Below are 16,064 nucleotides of genomic sequence, written 5' to 3'. Positions count from 1 at the left end.
TGATTTTTCTATATGAGTACACTGAAAAACGCCAATATAAGTACTAAAGCAGGTATCGCCAGTCTGAAAGAAGACTATGGCTAGGCTAATATATTATTGCCTAAGGGTATGCATCTAGAAATCAGTGATGCCTTATATTCACCCAGCTCTAAGAGCAAGAGCAGCCTATTGAGTTTTAAAGATATAAGAATGAATGGTTTCCATATTGAAACAATGGGCGAAGGAAACAAAGAGTTCCTTCAGATATATGTATAAAATCGCCCAAGGCCATAATAAGTCCTAAAGACTATACCTGCATTCTCTACTGACCTAGACTATGCATAGATCAGTATGATAGAGGCTAAAAGCCTGCGAAAATATACACTTTATGGCACGACCGGATTGGCCATCCTGGTCCAAACATGATGCGAAATTGATATTCAAAAGGCACACATTAAAAGATAAGAAGAGTTATCCCAAAAATCTCACGTGTGTAGCATGTACACAAGGGAAACTCATTAGGCCATCACCAGTAAAACGGCTACGAGCTCTTTTTCATAATAAAGATATATGTCTAGATAATACTGGTGAATACATGTCCCAAGCGTTTAAATGATTATGGTATGTCCATGGGGGTAAGTGTGGACAATTCTGTGATACATGTCCATACCAAGAACGGCTTGGCCGAAATCTTTTAAAACGCAAATAGCTGATTGATAGACCATAACTTATGAGGTCAAAACTCCCATTCACAGCTTGGGCCACACGAAATTTACATGCACCTAAGTTAATACGCATCAGGCCATTTAGTGAGCATAGATATCCCCTATCACAATTATTAACGGGTCAAGAGCCAGACATACCCCATCATAAGACATTTGGATGTGCTGTCTATGTACTAATTGCTCCACCACAGAGAACTAAGATGGAACCTCAAAAGGAGGATGGAGATATATGTTGGATATGATTCTCCCACAATAATAAAGTACTTTGAGCCAACTATGGGTGATTATATTTTAAGACCAGGAGAAGAAAAAAATAATAAAGCTGGTAAAAGAATGGTAAAAGAAATAGAATGGAATCAACCATCAATGTCTTGGCAAGATCCTCGGACTAAAGAATGTGAAATAGACGTCCAAAGATTATACATTTACAAAGCTAGCTAATCAAATGCCAGACACATTTGCTGACCCGAAAAAGAATGACTAAGTCATATATAAACCAGCTTGTAAAGCACCAACGAATTTGATGTCCAAGAAGAGACACAGTCAAGTTGCTACAGAGTCTAGACAACGTATGAAACGTGGTAGACCAATAGGTTCCAAAAGATAAGAATCCTCGGAAACAAAAGAAAGGTGCAGAGAATGATAATCAAAATCCAAATCCGAGGTTACTAAGGAAACCATCCCAGACATGGAGATAAGCCGGCCGGCTCTAAGGTACAGGTACCAAACAATGTAGCTTGGGACGCCAATGCAAAGTATTAAAGGTCCTGATAATAATGAATCTCAATCGATTATATCATGTCTGGAACATAATGGAACCAATAAGGAATGTCGACATAAGATGATTTATTTGCATACAAGGTAGCACTTGAATTTATGAATATAAGCGAGGATCATGAACCCACGTCAATATAAGAGTGCGCACTCGTAGAACATATTGATTGAATGGAAACGTGGGGTTAAATAGTTTAAAGAAGAAAGACGTATTTGGCCATATGATTAAGACGCCATATGATGTTAAAACCAGTGGATATAAATGGGTCTTGTGAGGAATAGAAATCGTGAGATATAAAGCTGATGTTGCACAAGGATTCTCACAAAGACCAGTAATAGATTATGAGGAGACATACTCTCATGTGGTGGATGCAACTACTTTTAGATTTCTCATAAGTCTGGCTATATAAGAGAGAAAATTAGACTTGCAGCAAGTTGATGTAGTGACTGCATATTTATATGGTCCACTGGATAATGAAAGTACTAGAGGGTATTGAGCTGAAAGTACAGCAAGTTCTCGAGAACAATATTGATAATCATCAAAGTATATGATCTGAATATCCTAGGAACCTCTGGATACAATTTTCCAAACAGTTGAATATCTCAAGAAAGAGTTTGAGATGAAAGATCTTGGAAAACAAAGTTTTGTTTGGGATTACAGCTTGAGTACATTAACAATGAAATCCTTGTGCATCAAATAGTATATACAGAAAAGGGTACTCAAGAGATTTAATATGGACCAGTCTCACCCATTATCTAGTACATGGGCGTGAGATCACTTGTTTTGGACACTGATCCATTCAGTCCAAAGGTGGACGATAAAGAAGTCCATTTAGTCCTGAGATGGACGATGCAGAAGTCTTGTTTTAGACACTGATCTGATTGGTCCATAAGAAGGACGATGAAGAAGCCTTTGATTTTGGTTTATTTTATACTAACCAGCCCAAAGAGAGGTTATTTGGTTTTGTTGATTTGTTTTCAAACATGTTATGTTTTACACATGGTGGTACACGCATATCACAACAACATCATCCAAGATTTCGTGTGTGTGTATTTGAGGTCGATGACTCAATATGTTCGATCAGATTGTGGCATGGCCGATGGTAAAGAAGAACCAACTATCATGTTCGAGGACAAAGCATATTCTGCCCAAGATCTTCATCACCCACGGATTGCAGAAAATTGGAGAGGTCCAAGGGACCTTCAGTAATGTCCAAATCAGGGGGAGTAATGTGTGTTGTACTATTTTTCCTTCACCATAGTTTTGTCCCAATTGGGTTTTCCTGGTAATGTTTTAATGAGGCAACATTTAAGCACATTAGAAGCTCTAAATGGTTATGGCATCCAAGGGGGAGTGTTATGAACCAGATTGTGGATGACTCATAACCAAGAGATTATGATTTGTAATCTTTCCATTTATCTATGACGGTGTAATCTCTTATATAAGGAACCTCTATGTTATGAATAAAGATAGACTTTTCCATTACTTTTATAACAGATATAGCTTAGTTAAAAAAAAATATAACATAATTTGTATTTTCATATAATCGATTTAATTTATCAATAGACGGTAAAAACACCTTTTTCAAACTAAAAGTTTCATTGTTTTTGTTTCCAGAGAATGTTGTATTTCTTCCTAAACGGACATGAGATAACCTCCTTCTGAACTAGTAGCCGGCAGAAATATAACATTTTCCGGAGACAAAAACAAAAAAAAAAACATTACAACTGAAGTTTTCAGTTCAAATAAAAAACACCTAAATCAAACAATTAATATCCAAGCGAAGAGAATCACTAAAAACACTAATAAAATAAGCGCACATCAATAACCAGACTTTATTAGAGAGCAAACCTGTTGACATAAAGAGAATAAAGAGCAAGAGTAAAGACACGAAGAACCTAATTGATCATGGACAGGAAATCATGGACAGGAAAACTGAAGCAAGGAAAGGTGTGAGACTGATTTAAATATCTTGCCTGAAGTCTTGGACGAATTTAAACAAGTGGAGGCAACTGGATAGAGTTGTTGGAGTGTGGAAACAAGCCAAAGTCACATGATATGCTAGGGAAAGAAAAGAGAAGAGAGTTGTCACTATCCGAAAGTGACTTCCCTATATCTGGTCTTCATTAGTTTATTCATCTCCATTTGTTTATTCATTCTCATTATCTTATTCTCCTTGCTAGATCTATTTATGTAACTATTGTATACACTAAATCAATCTAGGGAAAAATGTTCCTCAAATATTATTGTCTCTCTCTCTTGGATTCCCTCACATATCTCTCTTAGTTCTTCACCAAAATCTCTCAAATAATTCTCATAAATTCTCATTAATTCTCATAAATTTACATGGTATCAGAGCTACAAGCTCTTGAAACCTAAATCACTTCCGCAAATTACTCTGATTTTATTTCTCTTTTTCTCTTTAAAATCTCTTATCATTCACACCAGTCTCTCTCCTCTATTCTTGAAGTGTTCTTGAATTTTTCCAGTTATGTTCTTGTGATTCTTGATGGATTTAGGAGAAAACTCAAGAATGGTGGTGATTCCAGTTACTATTAAAGGAGCTAACTATCTACATTGGACAAGGCTTGCTAAGACAGCTCTTGGAGGCAGAAGGCTTTGGGAGATTGTTGAAGAAGGCAGACCACAAAAGAAGATTATCCTAGGAGAGGATGGCAAAGAGGTTGTTCTTGCTGATGTTGGCGCCAAGAAGAAATGTCAAGAGGACCAGTTGGTGTTGTCCATTCTTCAGCACAGTCTTGACCCCTCACTTCAGGAAGGTTACCCCTATTGTGAAACTTCCAAGGAGCTATGGGATACACTTCAGAAGGTGTATGGAAACAATTCCAACATCAGTAGAGTCTTTGAAGTCAAGAGAGTTATCAATACTCTTAGTCAAGAGGACAATAATTTTGATAAACATTTTGAGAAGTTCAGATCCTTGTGGGCTGAACTTGAGATACTCAGGCCAACAACTATTGATCCTGATGTGCTTAATCAAAGGAGAGAGAAAGACAAGGTATTTGCTTTGCTGCTTACCCTACATCCAAGCTATGGTGACCTCATCAAGCACATCCTAAGTAATAATGAGCTACCTTCTCAAGATGAGGTATGCTCTGAGATTCACAAGGAGCAAGGCTCAGTTGGTCTCTTTGGAGGAGGAAAGAAAGATCTGGTGCTTGCAAACCAAGCTGATGGAGCAGCAAACAAAAGCTCTTAAAAAGCTGAAGACAAGAAGGTGTGGATTTGTGATCATTGCAAGAAGAAAAACCATGGAAAGGACAAGTGCTGCATACACCACCCCCATCTCAAGCCACAGAAGTTCAGGACAGGTTACAATGATGCCAAAACAAACTTCTCTGGTGATATTGATGAGCCATCTATACAAGGCAGCATGCGCCAGACCAATGAAGCTTATGAGAACAAAGGGGGAGCTTTCAGGAGTGGCTCAGCCTTAAGGAACACTCAAGATGAGACCATCAGGAGATCTGATATTGAGGCTCTCATCAAACTCCTTAAGGGTAACTCTGGTAACTTACTTGGTACCTCTTTACATGCTATTGCTTGTGGAACTTCCTTGAATGGGATAACTAAATGTAATTTGGCAAAACCTTTAGTTATAGATTCAAGAGCTAGTCACCACATGATAAGTGATTTAAAATTGATTAAAAACATTATCTCTGCCTTAGGAGATGTTACAATAGCTAATGGTGAAAGAGTACCAATTAAAGGAGTAGGTGATCTTAGGTTGTTTAACAAAGATTCTAAAGCTTTCTATATGCCTAGCTTCACCTCAAACTTGTTATCAGTTAAAAGAGCTACTAATGACTTGAATTGCAGTGTTACTTTCACTTCTAATGATGTCTACTTTCAGGATATTGAAACTAGTAGGTTGCTTGGCAACGGTGTCACCAAGGGAGACTTGTACTTGCTTGAAAATACTAAGCTTGCTGCCGATTTATCCCATGCTTTAAATTCCATTTCTTATTTCCCTAAATATGTATTGTGGCATGCTAGATTAGGACATCCCCATTGTAGAGCTTTAAACATCATGTTGCCTAGTATTTCCTTTAAGAGTGATTGTGAGGCTTGTATCTTAGGAAAACATTGTAAATCTGTTTTCTCTAGATCAAGTACTATTTATGAAAATTGCTTTAACCTGATTCACTCTGATGTATGGACTGCCTCATGTTTATCTAGAGAGCATCATAAGTATTTTGTGACTTTTATAGATGAAAAATCAAAATATACTTGGATCACACTAATGCAATCTAAAGATAGGGTCTTAGAAGCTTTCATAAATTTTCAAAATTATGTATCTAACCATTTCAATGCCAAGATAAAAAATTTGAGATCATATATTGGAGGAGAATACACAAGCAATGCTTTTAAACAACATTTGGCCAAATATGAGATGATTCATCAAACTAGCTGTCCATACACCCCACAACAAAATGAAGTAGCTGAGAAGAAAAATAGACATCTCATGGAGGTTGCAAGGAGCATGATGTTCCATACAAGCATGCCCAAAAGCTATTGGGGAGATGTTGTCCTTACTGCCTGCTACTTGATCAATAGGATACCTACCAGGATCCTTCAAGATCAATCTCCATATCAGGTACTGAACAAAATTAAACCATCCATAGAGCATATACGTGTGTTTGGGTGCTTGTGTTTTGTCTTGATTCCAGGAGAACAAAGAGATAAGCTGGCGCATAGAAGCACCAGGGCAGTGTTTATTGGCTATTCTCCTCACCAAAAGGGCTACAAATGCTTTGTTCCAGAGACTAGGAGAGTCTTGATATCAAGGGATATGAAGTTTGTAGAATCCAGAGGCTATTATGATGGAAAGAGTTGGGATGAGCTCAAAGATCTTTCTCAATCAGCTTCAGATAGAGCAAACAACCTTAGGAGAGTAATGGAGAGCTTGGGAATCAATATGCCTTCTCTACCAAGGGTGGAACATCTCCCTGAAAATGTACCATCTACTGCAACTGATAGTGTTTAGAACACCCATCTTGATCATGAGGGGGCAGTAGAAATGTTGAGCAGTCTACACAAGCTCAACCTGAAGAGAACTCAGTAGCTCATGATCAAGATGAGATGCCATCAGAATCAGATGTTGAGACTCAAGTAGAGGCGCCAAGTGAAAGAAATGAAGCAGAACCTGAGCAGATACAACCTTTGAGAAGGAGTACAAGGATCAGGAAACCTTCACACTGGATCAACACAAGAGTTTACTTCAATGCTGAAGTTGTAGCTCACCCAATAAGTGCAGTATGCTCCCTTGCTAAATATCCAGAAGAGCATCAAGTCTTCGTATGCTCCCTTGCTAAATATCCAGAAGAGCATCAAGTCTTCATCAGTGAATTGGATCAGGAATACATTCCAAGAACATATGAAGAAGCTATGCAACACAAGGAGTGGAGAGAATCTGTTGGAGATGAGATGGGAGCCATGATCAAGAATGATACATGGTTTGAGACTGAACTTCCAAAAGGAAAGAAGGCAGTGACAAGCCGGCTTCTCTACACTATCAAGTATGGAGCCAATGGAAAACCAAAAAGAAAGAAGACAAGACTGGTTGCAAGGGGATATACTCAAGTATATGGTGAAGATTATCTAGACACTTTTGCACCAGCGGCCAAGCTTCACACTATAAGGATTCTCGTCTCTTGCTGTCAACCTTGAGTGGGATTTATGGCAGATGGATATGGAGAATGCCTTTCTTCAAGGAAAATTGGAGGATGAAGTCTACATGAGACCACCTCATGGTCTTGAGAACATGGTGAAGCCAGGAAATGTTCTCAAATTAAAGAAGGCAATTTATAGCTTGAAGCAATCTCCAAGGGCTTGGTACCATAAGTTGAGCACCACCCTCAATGGAAGAGGCTTTGTAAAGTCATAAGCTGATCACACCCTCTTCACATTAACTAGTAAGCAAGGTATTGTGGTCATCTTAGTCTATGTGGATGACATTATCATCACTGGTAGCAACAATGAAGGTATTCTCTCAACTAAAACCTTTCTTAAAAATGCCTTTGATATCAAAGATTTGGGAGAGTTGAAGTACTTCCTTGGGATTGAGATATGCCGCTCTAAAGAGGGGTTATTCTTATCTCAAAGGAAGTACACACTTGATATTTTAAATGAGGCAGAAAACCTTGGGAGTAAAAAGGCCAAGACTCCATTAGAAGAAGGATACAAGGTGCTGAGAGAGGGGGAGTATGAGTCTACACCATTTGGAGATATCAAGAAGTATAAAAGAATGGTGGGCAAGCTCATCTATCTAACCATCACCAGACCAGATGTGTGCTTTGCTGTGAATCAAGTGAGTCAACACATGGGAGCTCCTAAGGTGCATCATTGGAATATGGTGGAGAGGATCTTAAGGTACCTAAGAGAGGCGCCTGGCCAAGGAGTATGGATGGCATGTAACAAGAGTACTGAAGTTGTTGGATATTGTGATGCTGATTGGGCTGGAGACAGAGTTGATAGGAGATCAACTACAGGCTACTGCACCTTCATTGGAGGAAACCTGGTCACATGGAAGAGCAGGAAGCAGAAGGTGGTGTCTTGCTCAAGTGCTGAAGCAGAGTACATATCAACAAGTGAGCTTATATGGATCAAGGGACTGCTAAGGGACTTGAGTATTGAGATCAACACACCAATGACTATGCATTGTGACAACCAGGCAGCAATACACATTGCATCCAACTCAGTCTTTCATGAGAGGACAAAACACATAGAAGTGAACTGCCACAAGGTGAGACAGGCAGTGGAACAACAAGTGATTCTTCCATGCTACACAAGAAGTGAAGATCAACTAGCTGACATATTCACCAAGGCAGTTAGCAGCAAGGTTTGTGAGTTCATTCATCCTAAGCTTGGACTCATAGACCTCTCTTGTCACTGATCCTCTTGCCATGAAGTGTTCTACTCTTTTTCCTTTGCTTCGTTTTTATCTCAAGTGGTTTTTCCAAGTAAAGGTTTTAATGAGGGAATGCTTCATAGTTTCCAAGCTTGACCAAGTCCCTATGGTCAAGCTTGAGGGGGAGTGTTGACATGAAGAGAATAAAGAGCAAGAGTAAAGACATGAAGAACCTGATTGATCATGGACAGGAGATCATGGACATGAAATCATGGACAAGAAATCATGGACAGGAGATCATGGACAGGAAAAATGAAGCAATGAAAGGTGTGAGACTGATTTAAATATCTTGCCTGAAATCTTGGACGAATTTAAACAAGTGGAGGCAACTGGATAGAGCTGTTGGAGTGTGGAAACAAGCCAAAGTCACATGATATGCTAAGGAAGGAAGAGAGAAGAGAGTTGTCACTATCCGAAAGTGACTTCCCCAGATCTGGTCTTCATTAGTCTATTCATCTCCATTTGTTTATTCATTCTCATTGTCTTATTCTCCTTGCTAGATCTATTTAGGTAACTATTGTATACACTAAATCAATCTGAGGAAAAATGTTCCTCAAATATTTTTGTCTCTCTCTCTTGGATTCCCTCACATATCTCTCTTAGTTCTTCGCCAAAATCTCTCAAATAATTCTCATAAATTCTCATAAATTCTCATAAATTTACAAAACGCACCTCCATATATTGCTCGGGAAAACATATCAACGAGCCACATGCACAAAAGCCTAGAGAGAAGAAGGACATAACTTTTATCTATCAATCTCCAACGGCAAGATGCATAAGAGCATCTCATGTAAAACTTTATTTTTCTCCAAAATAGAGTAAAAGTAAGTATAAAATAAAAATGCTTCAACCCTACTTCATTTCCCACTCCATAATGGAGTAATGAACACAAAAAAAAATAGATTACTCCATTTATGGAGTAAATCTCATTATAAAGTGAGAAATGGAATAGAGTTGGAGTATTTTTTAACTTCATACTTACTTTTACTCCATTTTAGAGGAAAAAATGGTGTTGGGTTGGAGATGCCCTAAGAGTCAAGGTTCCTATTCCTTGAAAACGAATCGGATAAATTTTTCACAAAAGCCGATAGAGGAACAAATCAAGAACTATCTCGTTGTAAGCGTAGGCAAGGAACATCACACCATCTAACCATGTAGGGCTCACACAAAAATTAACAACAGACAACAGACAACCGACTAGATCTGAGAGGAGAAGTCAACGACGAAATTGAAGGGTTAACAAAGCGAAGATGCAAGGACCCAAACAAAACCGAATGACACTCTAGGATAGGAAACCACACCAGAGGAAGGTAATTCAAGATCGTCGCGCTGCCGAAACAAACCTCCACTGACAAATCCTAACCACCAACAAAGAAATATGAAGTTCAATATCTAAAAGTTTAACTGAAAGGTGAGAAATGAGAGTCAAAAGACATGCATTAGAAAAATGCATAGAAAAGAAGTAAAGCCCGACCGATAGTGGCTATGAAATCCTTCTCTGACAGTGGTTGCCGACCGGTATATATATAATACATAACTAATCAATAGAAGAAAAAAGTACATCTTAAAAACAGAGAACAAGAAAAATCTAAAACGACAAAACACTGCCTAAACCTATTCCTAGGACGTTGATAATTGACAAAACAAGTTAGCAAAATTTTTAAAATAGAATAATAATTTTTTAGCTACATGCCGTAAAGTGTATATAAAAATAATGAAATTTAAAAATATCATAATTGTAAATATAATCTTTTCATATCAACTTAATAATTTAATAAATTTCATATTTATTTTATTTCATCAAAATTAATTGTAAATGTTTTCTTACCAAATACAAAACTAAAATAATTTTAACTAAAAATCAAATTTATAAATAATTAAGTATTTTAAAAGTTATCTATTGATCCTTTAATGAGGGCAAATATGCGATGAATCTAGTTTTTGAGTTTTTAAATTTATTAAAATTAAAATGACATATAATATACATTGTTAGTTTATTGATATTAATAAAATAACCAAGCGCTCGTAGCTTGGTGGTAAAGGAGGTACAGCTGTACTGCCCGCCACCCGGGTTCGAGCCTTGGCCACAACGGATTTAACATCCCTTCCGTTGGGGCGCTGGACCCCTTTCGGGGGGATAGTTGGGAATGTGGCTGACCAGATACAAGAGTTATCAAAAAAATAAAAAAAAAAAAATTAATAAAATTAATAAATATAATTGAAAGATGATGATTCTTCAATTTCTCATGTTCAGTGTGTCTCCTTTGAAAAGTGAGTACGAACAATCCGACACATTTCATGAAATCGCCGACGTGTTTGTTCCGACCAATTTAATATTTACCATTTTGATTCAATGGGCCTAAAACTAAACCCAATTTAATTTTAAACCCCAATACCTTTTTTTATTTTGGGCAAAAAGTCCAATACATTTTTAATTATTGGTTAGGAATGAGAGGAGAGGTGTTGTTATCAAGACCGTCACATTTAGCTAACGACTATTAGACCTAACCAAATAAAAATCACATCATTTCAATTCCCATTAACCTAAATTCAAGTGTAGTGAACGCCAAGAATCTAACACCCTATCTACATTACTATATAAACCCAAAATTAAAAGCAATGTTTTCACTAATTGTGTGTCATTCTCGTGTAATTATGGAGAGAGAAAATGGTTGTAGAACCGTCTTAGGTGGTCGTGCGGAGATAGACACGAGACCACCGTTTGGATCCGTGAAAGAAGCTGTGGCTTTGTTCGGAGAGAAAGTTTTAGCCGGAGAGGTCTATGCAACTAGGTTTAGAGAGGTAACTCATGTATGTTCATGTTCATATAATCACGAAGATTACTGCTTTAAGAAATTTCTATTTTCGGAATATATTTTCACTTTTTACATTACAACATATATTTTAATCGTTACAGATTCGAACAAAGTCAACGCCTTGTCCTCAACCAAGATTACGGTCGCTAAAACTCGAGCTCGAGCAGACGAAACATACTCTTACAAGAATCCTACAACAAAACACCATCCTCTCCAACCGGATTCAAACCCTAACACAAGAACTCGAACATGAGAGGAAAGAAATTCAACGACTCAACATGATAAGGTCAAGTCTCCTAGAGAATCCAGAGATCGAGGAACTCAAGTTCGTGGAACATCATCAAACGAGGACGTCCAAAGATGTTGAAGAAGAGATTGTAACGATGGAGGAGTTTGAAAAGAGGAGACTGGTCACGTTCGCGAGCTCTCCTCTGCTTACACGTGTGATGTCAAGCGTTGAGGAGGAGATGAAGGAGAAAGAGAAGGTTTTGGAAAGGGTTTCTTCGGTGAAGAAGATGAAACCAAAGAGGGGGTTCGCTATGTTCAAGGGATGGTTTAGAGCAACCGGTGGAAGAGACTGATCAGTCTCCAATAATGCATACTGTTATATGATATAGTTAAATTTGATGATGAACTGATGTGTATCAATCTCGCTTTAAGATTTTTTTTTTTTTTTTTTTTTGAAACTTAAATGAATAAAACTTTTATGGTATAAGTATTACTTCATCTTGTGCCGATCTATCATTGATTCTTTACTACTTATTTGATTAGATTGAACGTTTATACACATTTTTCTCGTCAACATTAGAATGTGTATATTATGTAGACTAGGTAGATGGCCCATGTCATATATGAATATGTTCCTGTCTTGGTTATTTGAATTTGACTGAGATTTTCGCGCTAGGCATAGACGCTCCAGAATAACAATAATTAGTTAGGACATTTTAGTTCAAAAGGGCAAGAAACAATTTTTGATTACAGTGGATCATATTTTGAGTTGGGATCTGTGATTCAAGATTATTGTTCTTAGTGTATGAATTAAGTTTTTTTTTTCAATGTGGAAATTGTCTGCATTGCCAACATTTAAATCACGTTTCTCCTAATTGACTCCACCAGCTGGAATAGAATTGCAAGTTCTTGGTGAAAAAGTTTAGGTCGAGCTTCTCAAATATCGCAGTTTTGGCTATCATCTCAAATTGCTCCACTCTCCTCAAATTGGTGTTTAGTTCCCTCTTCTTTCGATTTGTCGATTAACCTTCTTGGGCATATCCTACTTTGGATTTTCCTCGAGTTTGAGTTTAATAGACCACTCATACCAATTTTTTTTTTTGTATATTTGATCTAGGTGGATTAATTTTTATTATTTAATAATAGCGTTTTGGTAAAAGAAATTCAAAACAAAGAAGAAAACAAAATGTTTTCTGTTTTAAAATGCCAGATTCTGCCCCGTTTGAATCCAATCCTCAATAAAACAACAAAAAAAATACCTAAATTTTAATCGTAAATACGCAAAATTATTATAAAACGGTGAAAAAAATTCTTTATGAAAATTGTGTGTTTTGGACCACAATTTTTTTTAAATCACATATAGATGGTTTGTTGATAGGCGGACTTTGGAAAGCTAAACAATATGGATTCGAAACAATCCCACGAAACTAAATATATGTGGCCAACCGTAAACAATAAATTTCCTTATGGATTAGTCGAGGCCTTTCATAGGTTTGCGATATTTCTAGGTTAATAATTTTTTTTTTAAAGTCCTTAATCGTTTAACAGAAGCGGAGTCCATCTAAAACCATGTACAATGGTTTCAACACCTATTTCATTTTCAACAGCTTCCTTTTTTTTTAACAATCAAGGTCACATTCTCTCTCTTCCATCTAGTTTATACAACACTTACTTCATTTTTAACCTCTACAATGATTTGTTTAAAAAATTCAACACCTTACCCACTATTTTTAATTCATATATTTATCTTTTACAATATAATAACTACATATTAATAATTTGATTGTAATTAACTTAAAAACTAGTTAAATAGAAAATTAGAAAATTTTGGTGGTTAAACAGAAAATTAGAAGAATTTTGGATGTTAAAAGAATTATTATAGGGATCCATTTAAGAATTTTTTTTTAAAAATATTGAAATAGTTGATTGTAATGAAAAAAAAACATTTTTATATTCAAATGAAATGAGAATAGTCTTTATTTATAAGTTGATGACAAAAAAAGTCTCTATTTATAGATCATAAAAATCATGAATTTTGATATAGATTTTATTCTTTTAAAAAAATTATTATATGATAAATGAGTTTGAATTATTGACTGGAAATAAAAATAAAAAAATCTACACAACCAATGAAAACACATGACTGGCCAATATTTATACCCAACAAATTTTCGCCACGTGGCTGTGCTGGCCCACAAATTTTTTTATCAACATGTTAGAAACTTTACAACCATGTTAAATCTATCTAAGATAAAGCACCATATTTCAACAACCTTATTGTAAAGTATTAAACAGTTGAAATCAAAATTTCAACATCTCTGGGTAGTCTAAGGCACGCAATCATAAAAATAATTATATGCCATACGTAATATTTAGTTAGCACTTTTATGTTTCCGAAAATGTTTTCATTAGTTTTCACAAATTTTATTTCGAACATATAACAACCTTTCTATTCTTTTTTTGTCAAAGAATTTTAATAATTTTCTGGCCTTTAACTATTCAGGGGACTATAGTTACGTATGTTAAATTTTTGGGGCTTTAGACCACGTTTCAATTGCTTATGTTTAGAACTAGTTCTGGGTCAAAGACCAACGTTCTGAAAGCAAAATGGCAAACGAGAAATTTGTAAAGTAGTTTTATATTTGACTGATTTTTCATAATGTATTATAGTTCACCGATTTATTCACATAACGGATATAAAGTTTATATTTTGGAGCATGACAACATTTCAGCTAACAGAAAAGGGGAAAGGACCTAACTGATCCATACAAGTCTTTTAGGGAGAATTTCACAAAAAGGGAATCACAGTCCATGATGTTACACAAGCCTCACATCTTTGCTTTTTATAGAAATAACGTACTTTGAATCCCCAAAAAGCATTTAAAGATCTTCTCGGATCCGCAGAAAAAATTCACTTGTATATAGAAAAGCAATATATACATCACAGATAAGCAACTCTTCAGACACACATAACTGCAAATGTCAGTGCCTATGCCATATGAATGGAACATATATGATCAAATATACGTACAAAATTAAAAAAAAATATGTATATATATTTAGTACTATCAACTTGGTTCATTCTCCTTTTCTCTCTCTCTCCGGATCAAAATGAAAATGGGCAGTTTGGTCAAGATGATAGATGTGTGCAATTGATATTATGTTTGAAGAATTTAAAAGCCTATTGGATTTGAGATCTCAGTGATGTAGACTCCATGTTTTCTTCTTAAGGGTTCGGTTTAGTGGTATGTATAAAGGAGGATTGCTCACGTAAGCTAATACAAAGCAACAGTTAAATTATATGTCTCATCGTGATACATATTCTTTCTATTTCATATTATAGATAGTTTTAGAAAAAAAAAATGTGTTCCGCAATATAAGTAGTTTTCGTATAGTAATATATAATTTTTCATTTATTGGATATTGTGTACACAATTAAATAATATTAGTTTTTTTATAGTTGGTTGAATTTATTGTTTAAATGATACTTTATAAAAATTAGCAATTTTTTTAATATTTGTGTGTTTTAACTAAAACTATATACATTTTAGAATAGAGGGGGTCGATAAATTAATAAACACTATAAATTAATAAATTTGCTCGATCCCGAGTTGGACCAGTTGAAAATATGATACAAATCGATAAAATAACTAGATAATAATGTTTAGAATTTTTTTTTTTGTAGATATATGGTCCCATTAAAATCATAAATTAATAATACATATATATATACATTTTATATAAATACAAACTAAGCATTATATTATTGGTTTTATATTCACAATGAAAATACCTCTACTTTCTTAACATTTCAATATATTTTGATAATATTTAGTAAAATTATATCGAAAACCACATTTAAATTCTATAAAACATAAAATTATATACCAAATAATATAACAAAACAATATGAAAGTCGAATATCTAAAATTTAACTAATGTATATACGTAAAATAAAATATTTTTTTATTTTATAAATAAAATAGAAAAATAGAAAAAAAATCTAAAAATAAAACTTTTATAAATTAATAACTCTATAAATTAATAAAATATCATAATTTTTTTATCAAAGATCTTTAATTAATTTAAAAGCTAAAAATATTTACATATATTAATCTTAAATTCTTATCAAAGTGAACATTTAGTTCCGAGATATGGTCCTTCATGCGCTACTACGGAATTAAGATTCATTACTATGATATATAGTCCAAGACTCCAAAATACTAAGAAACTTAAGCTTGGTATATATTGGTTATCAAATAGATAACACGAATGAATTAACCTGTCTAACCGATTAGAAGTTTAGAATCAAAAAAAAAAAAAACCGTGTGTGTTTCCATTTCGACTAGGGGTGTTCAATCCGGATATCGGTTCGGTTTCGGTTCGGTTTTTTCGATTTTTTGGTATTTCGGTTAGTAAAATATAACTACTCTTCTAAATCCATATTTACTTCGGTTCGGTTCGGTTTATATACCGTCGGTTTTTGGTTTATTCGGTTTTACACCAAAAAACATAATTCTTTATTTTGGGATCATATTATATGAATTTTAGAGTCTTGTTGTCAACACATTCATTTATTAAAAAATATTATAAGTTTAAATAAAAAAACA

At 35.1% G+C, this 16,064-nt stretch overlaps 1 protein-coding gene across 2 annotated transcripts; it reads left to right on the top strand.

Annotated features, from left to right (window-relative positions):
• The first annotated feature begins 10,600 nt into the window (after positions 1-10,600).
• LOC125596276 (WEB family protein At2g17940-like) lies at positions 10,601-11,935 on the top strand. Of its 2 annotated transcripts, none has more exons than XM_048771460.1 (2): positions 10,601-11,221; positions 11,328-11,935. In XM_048771460.1, exons 1-2 carry the CDS (start codon positions 11,030-11,032, stop codon positions 11,805-11,807), a joined length of 672 nt encoding a protein of 223 aa, XP_048627417.1. In that variant the 5' UTR covers positions 10,601-11,029; the 3' UTR covers positions 11,808-11,935. The 2 variants fall into 2 exon arrangements, with proteins under 2 accessions (XP_048627417.1, XP_048627418.1); XM_048771461.1 differs by having other exon boundaries at positions 10,607-11,212.
• Positions 11,936-16,064: the final 4,129 nt, after the last annotated feature.

Source organism: Brassica napus, unplaced genomic scaffold (genome assembly GCF_020379485.1).
Source record: "Brassica napus cultivar Da-Ae unplaced genomic scaffold, Da-Ae ScsIHWf_1168;HRSCAF=1666, whole genome shotgun sequence".
NCBI lineage: Eukaryota > Viridiplantae > Streptophyta > Magnoliopsida > Brassicales > Brassicaceae > Brassica > Brassica napus.
This window is presented reverse-complemented; position numbering and strand designations above follow the sequence as displayed.

What these genes read in the sequence shown, in the direction of transcription:
- LOC125596276 (XM_048771460.1), top strand. Translation starts at nt 11,030, where the DNA reads ATGTTTTCACTAATTGTGTGTCATTCTCGTGTAATTATGGAGAGAGAA. An exon ending in GGTTTAGAGAGGTAACTCAT is followed by an intron (nt 11,222 to 11,327) that starts GTATGTTCATGT and finishes TAATCGTTACAG; the next exon opens with ATTCGAACAAAGTCAACGCC.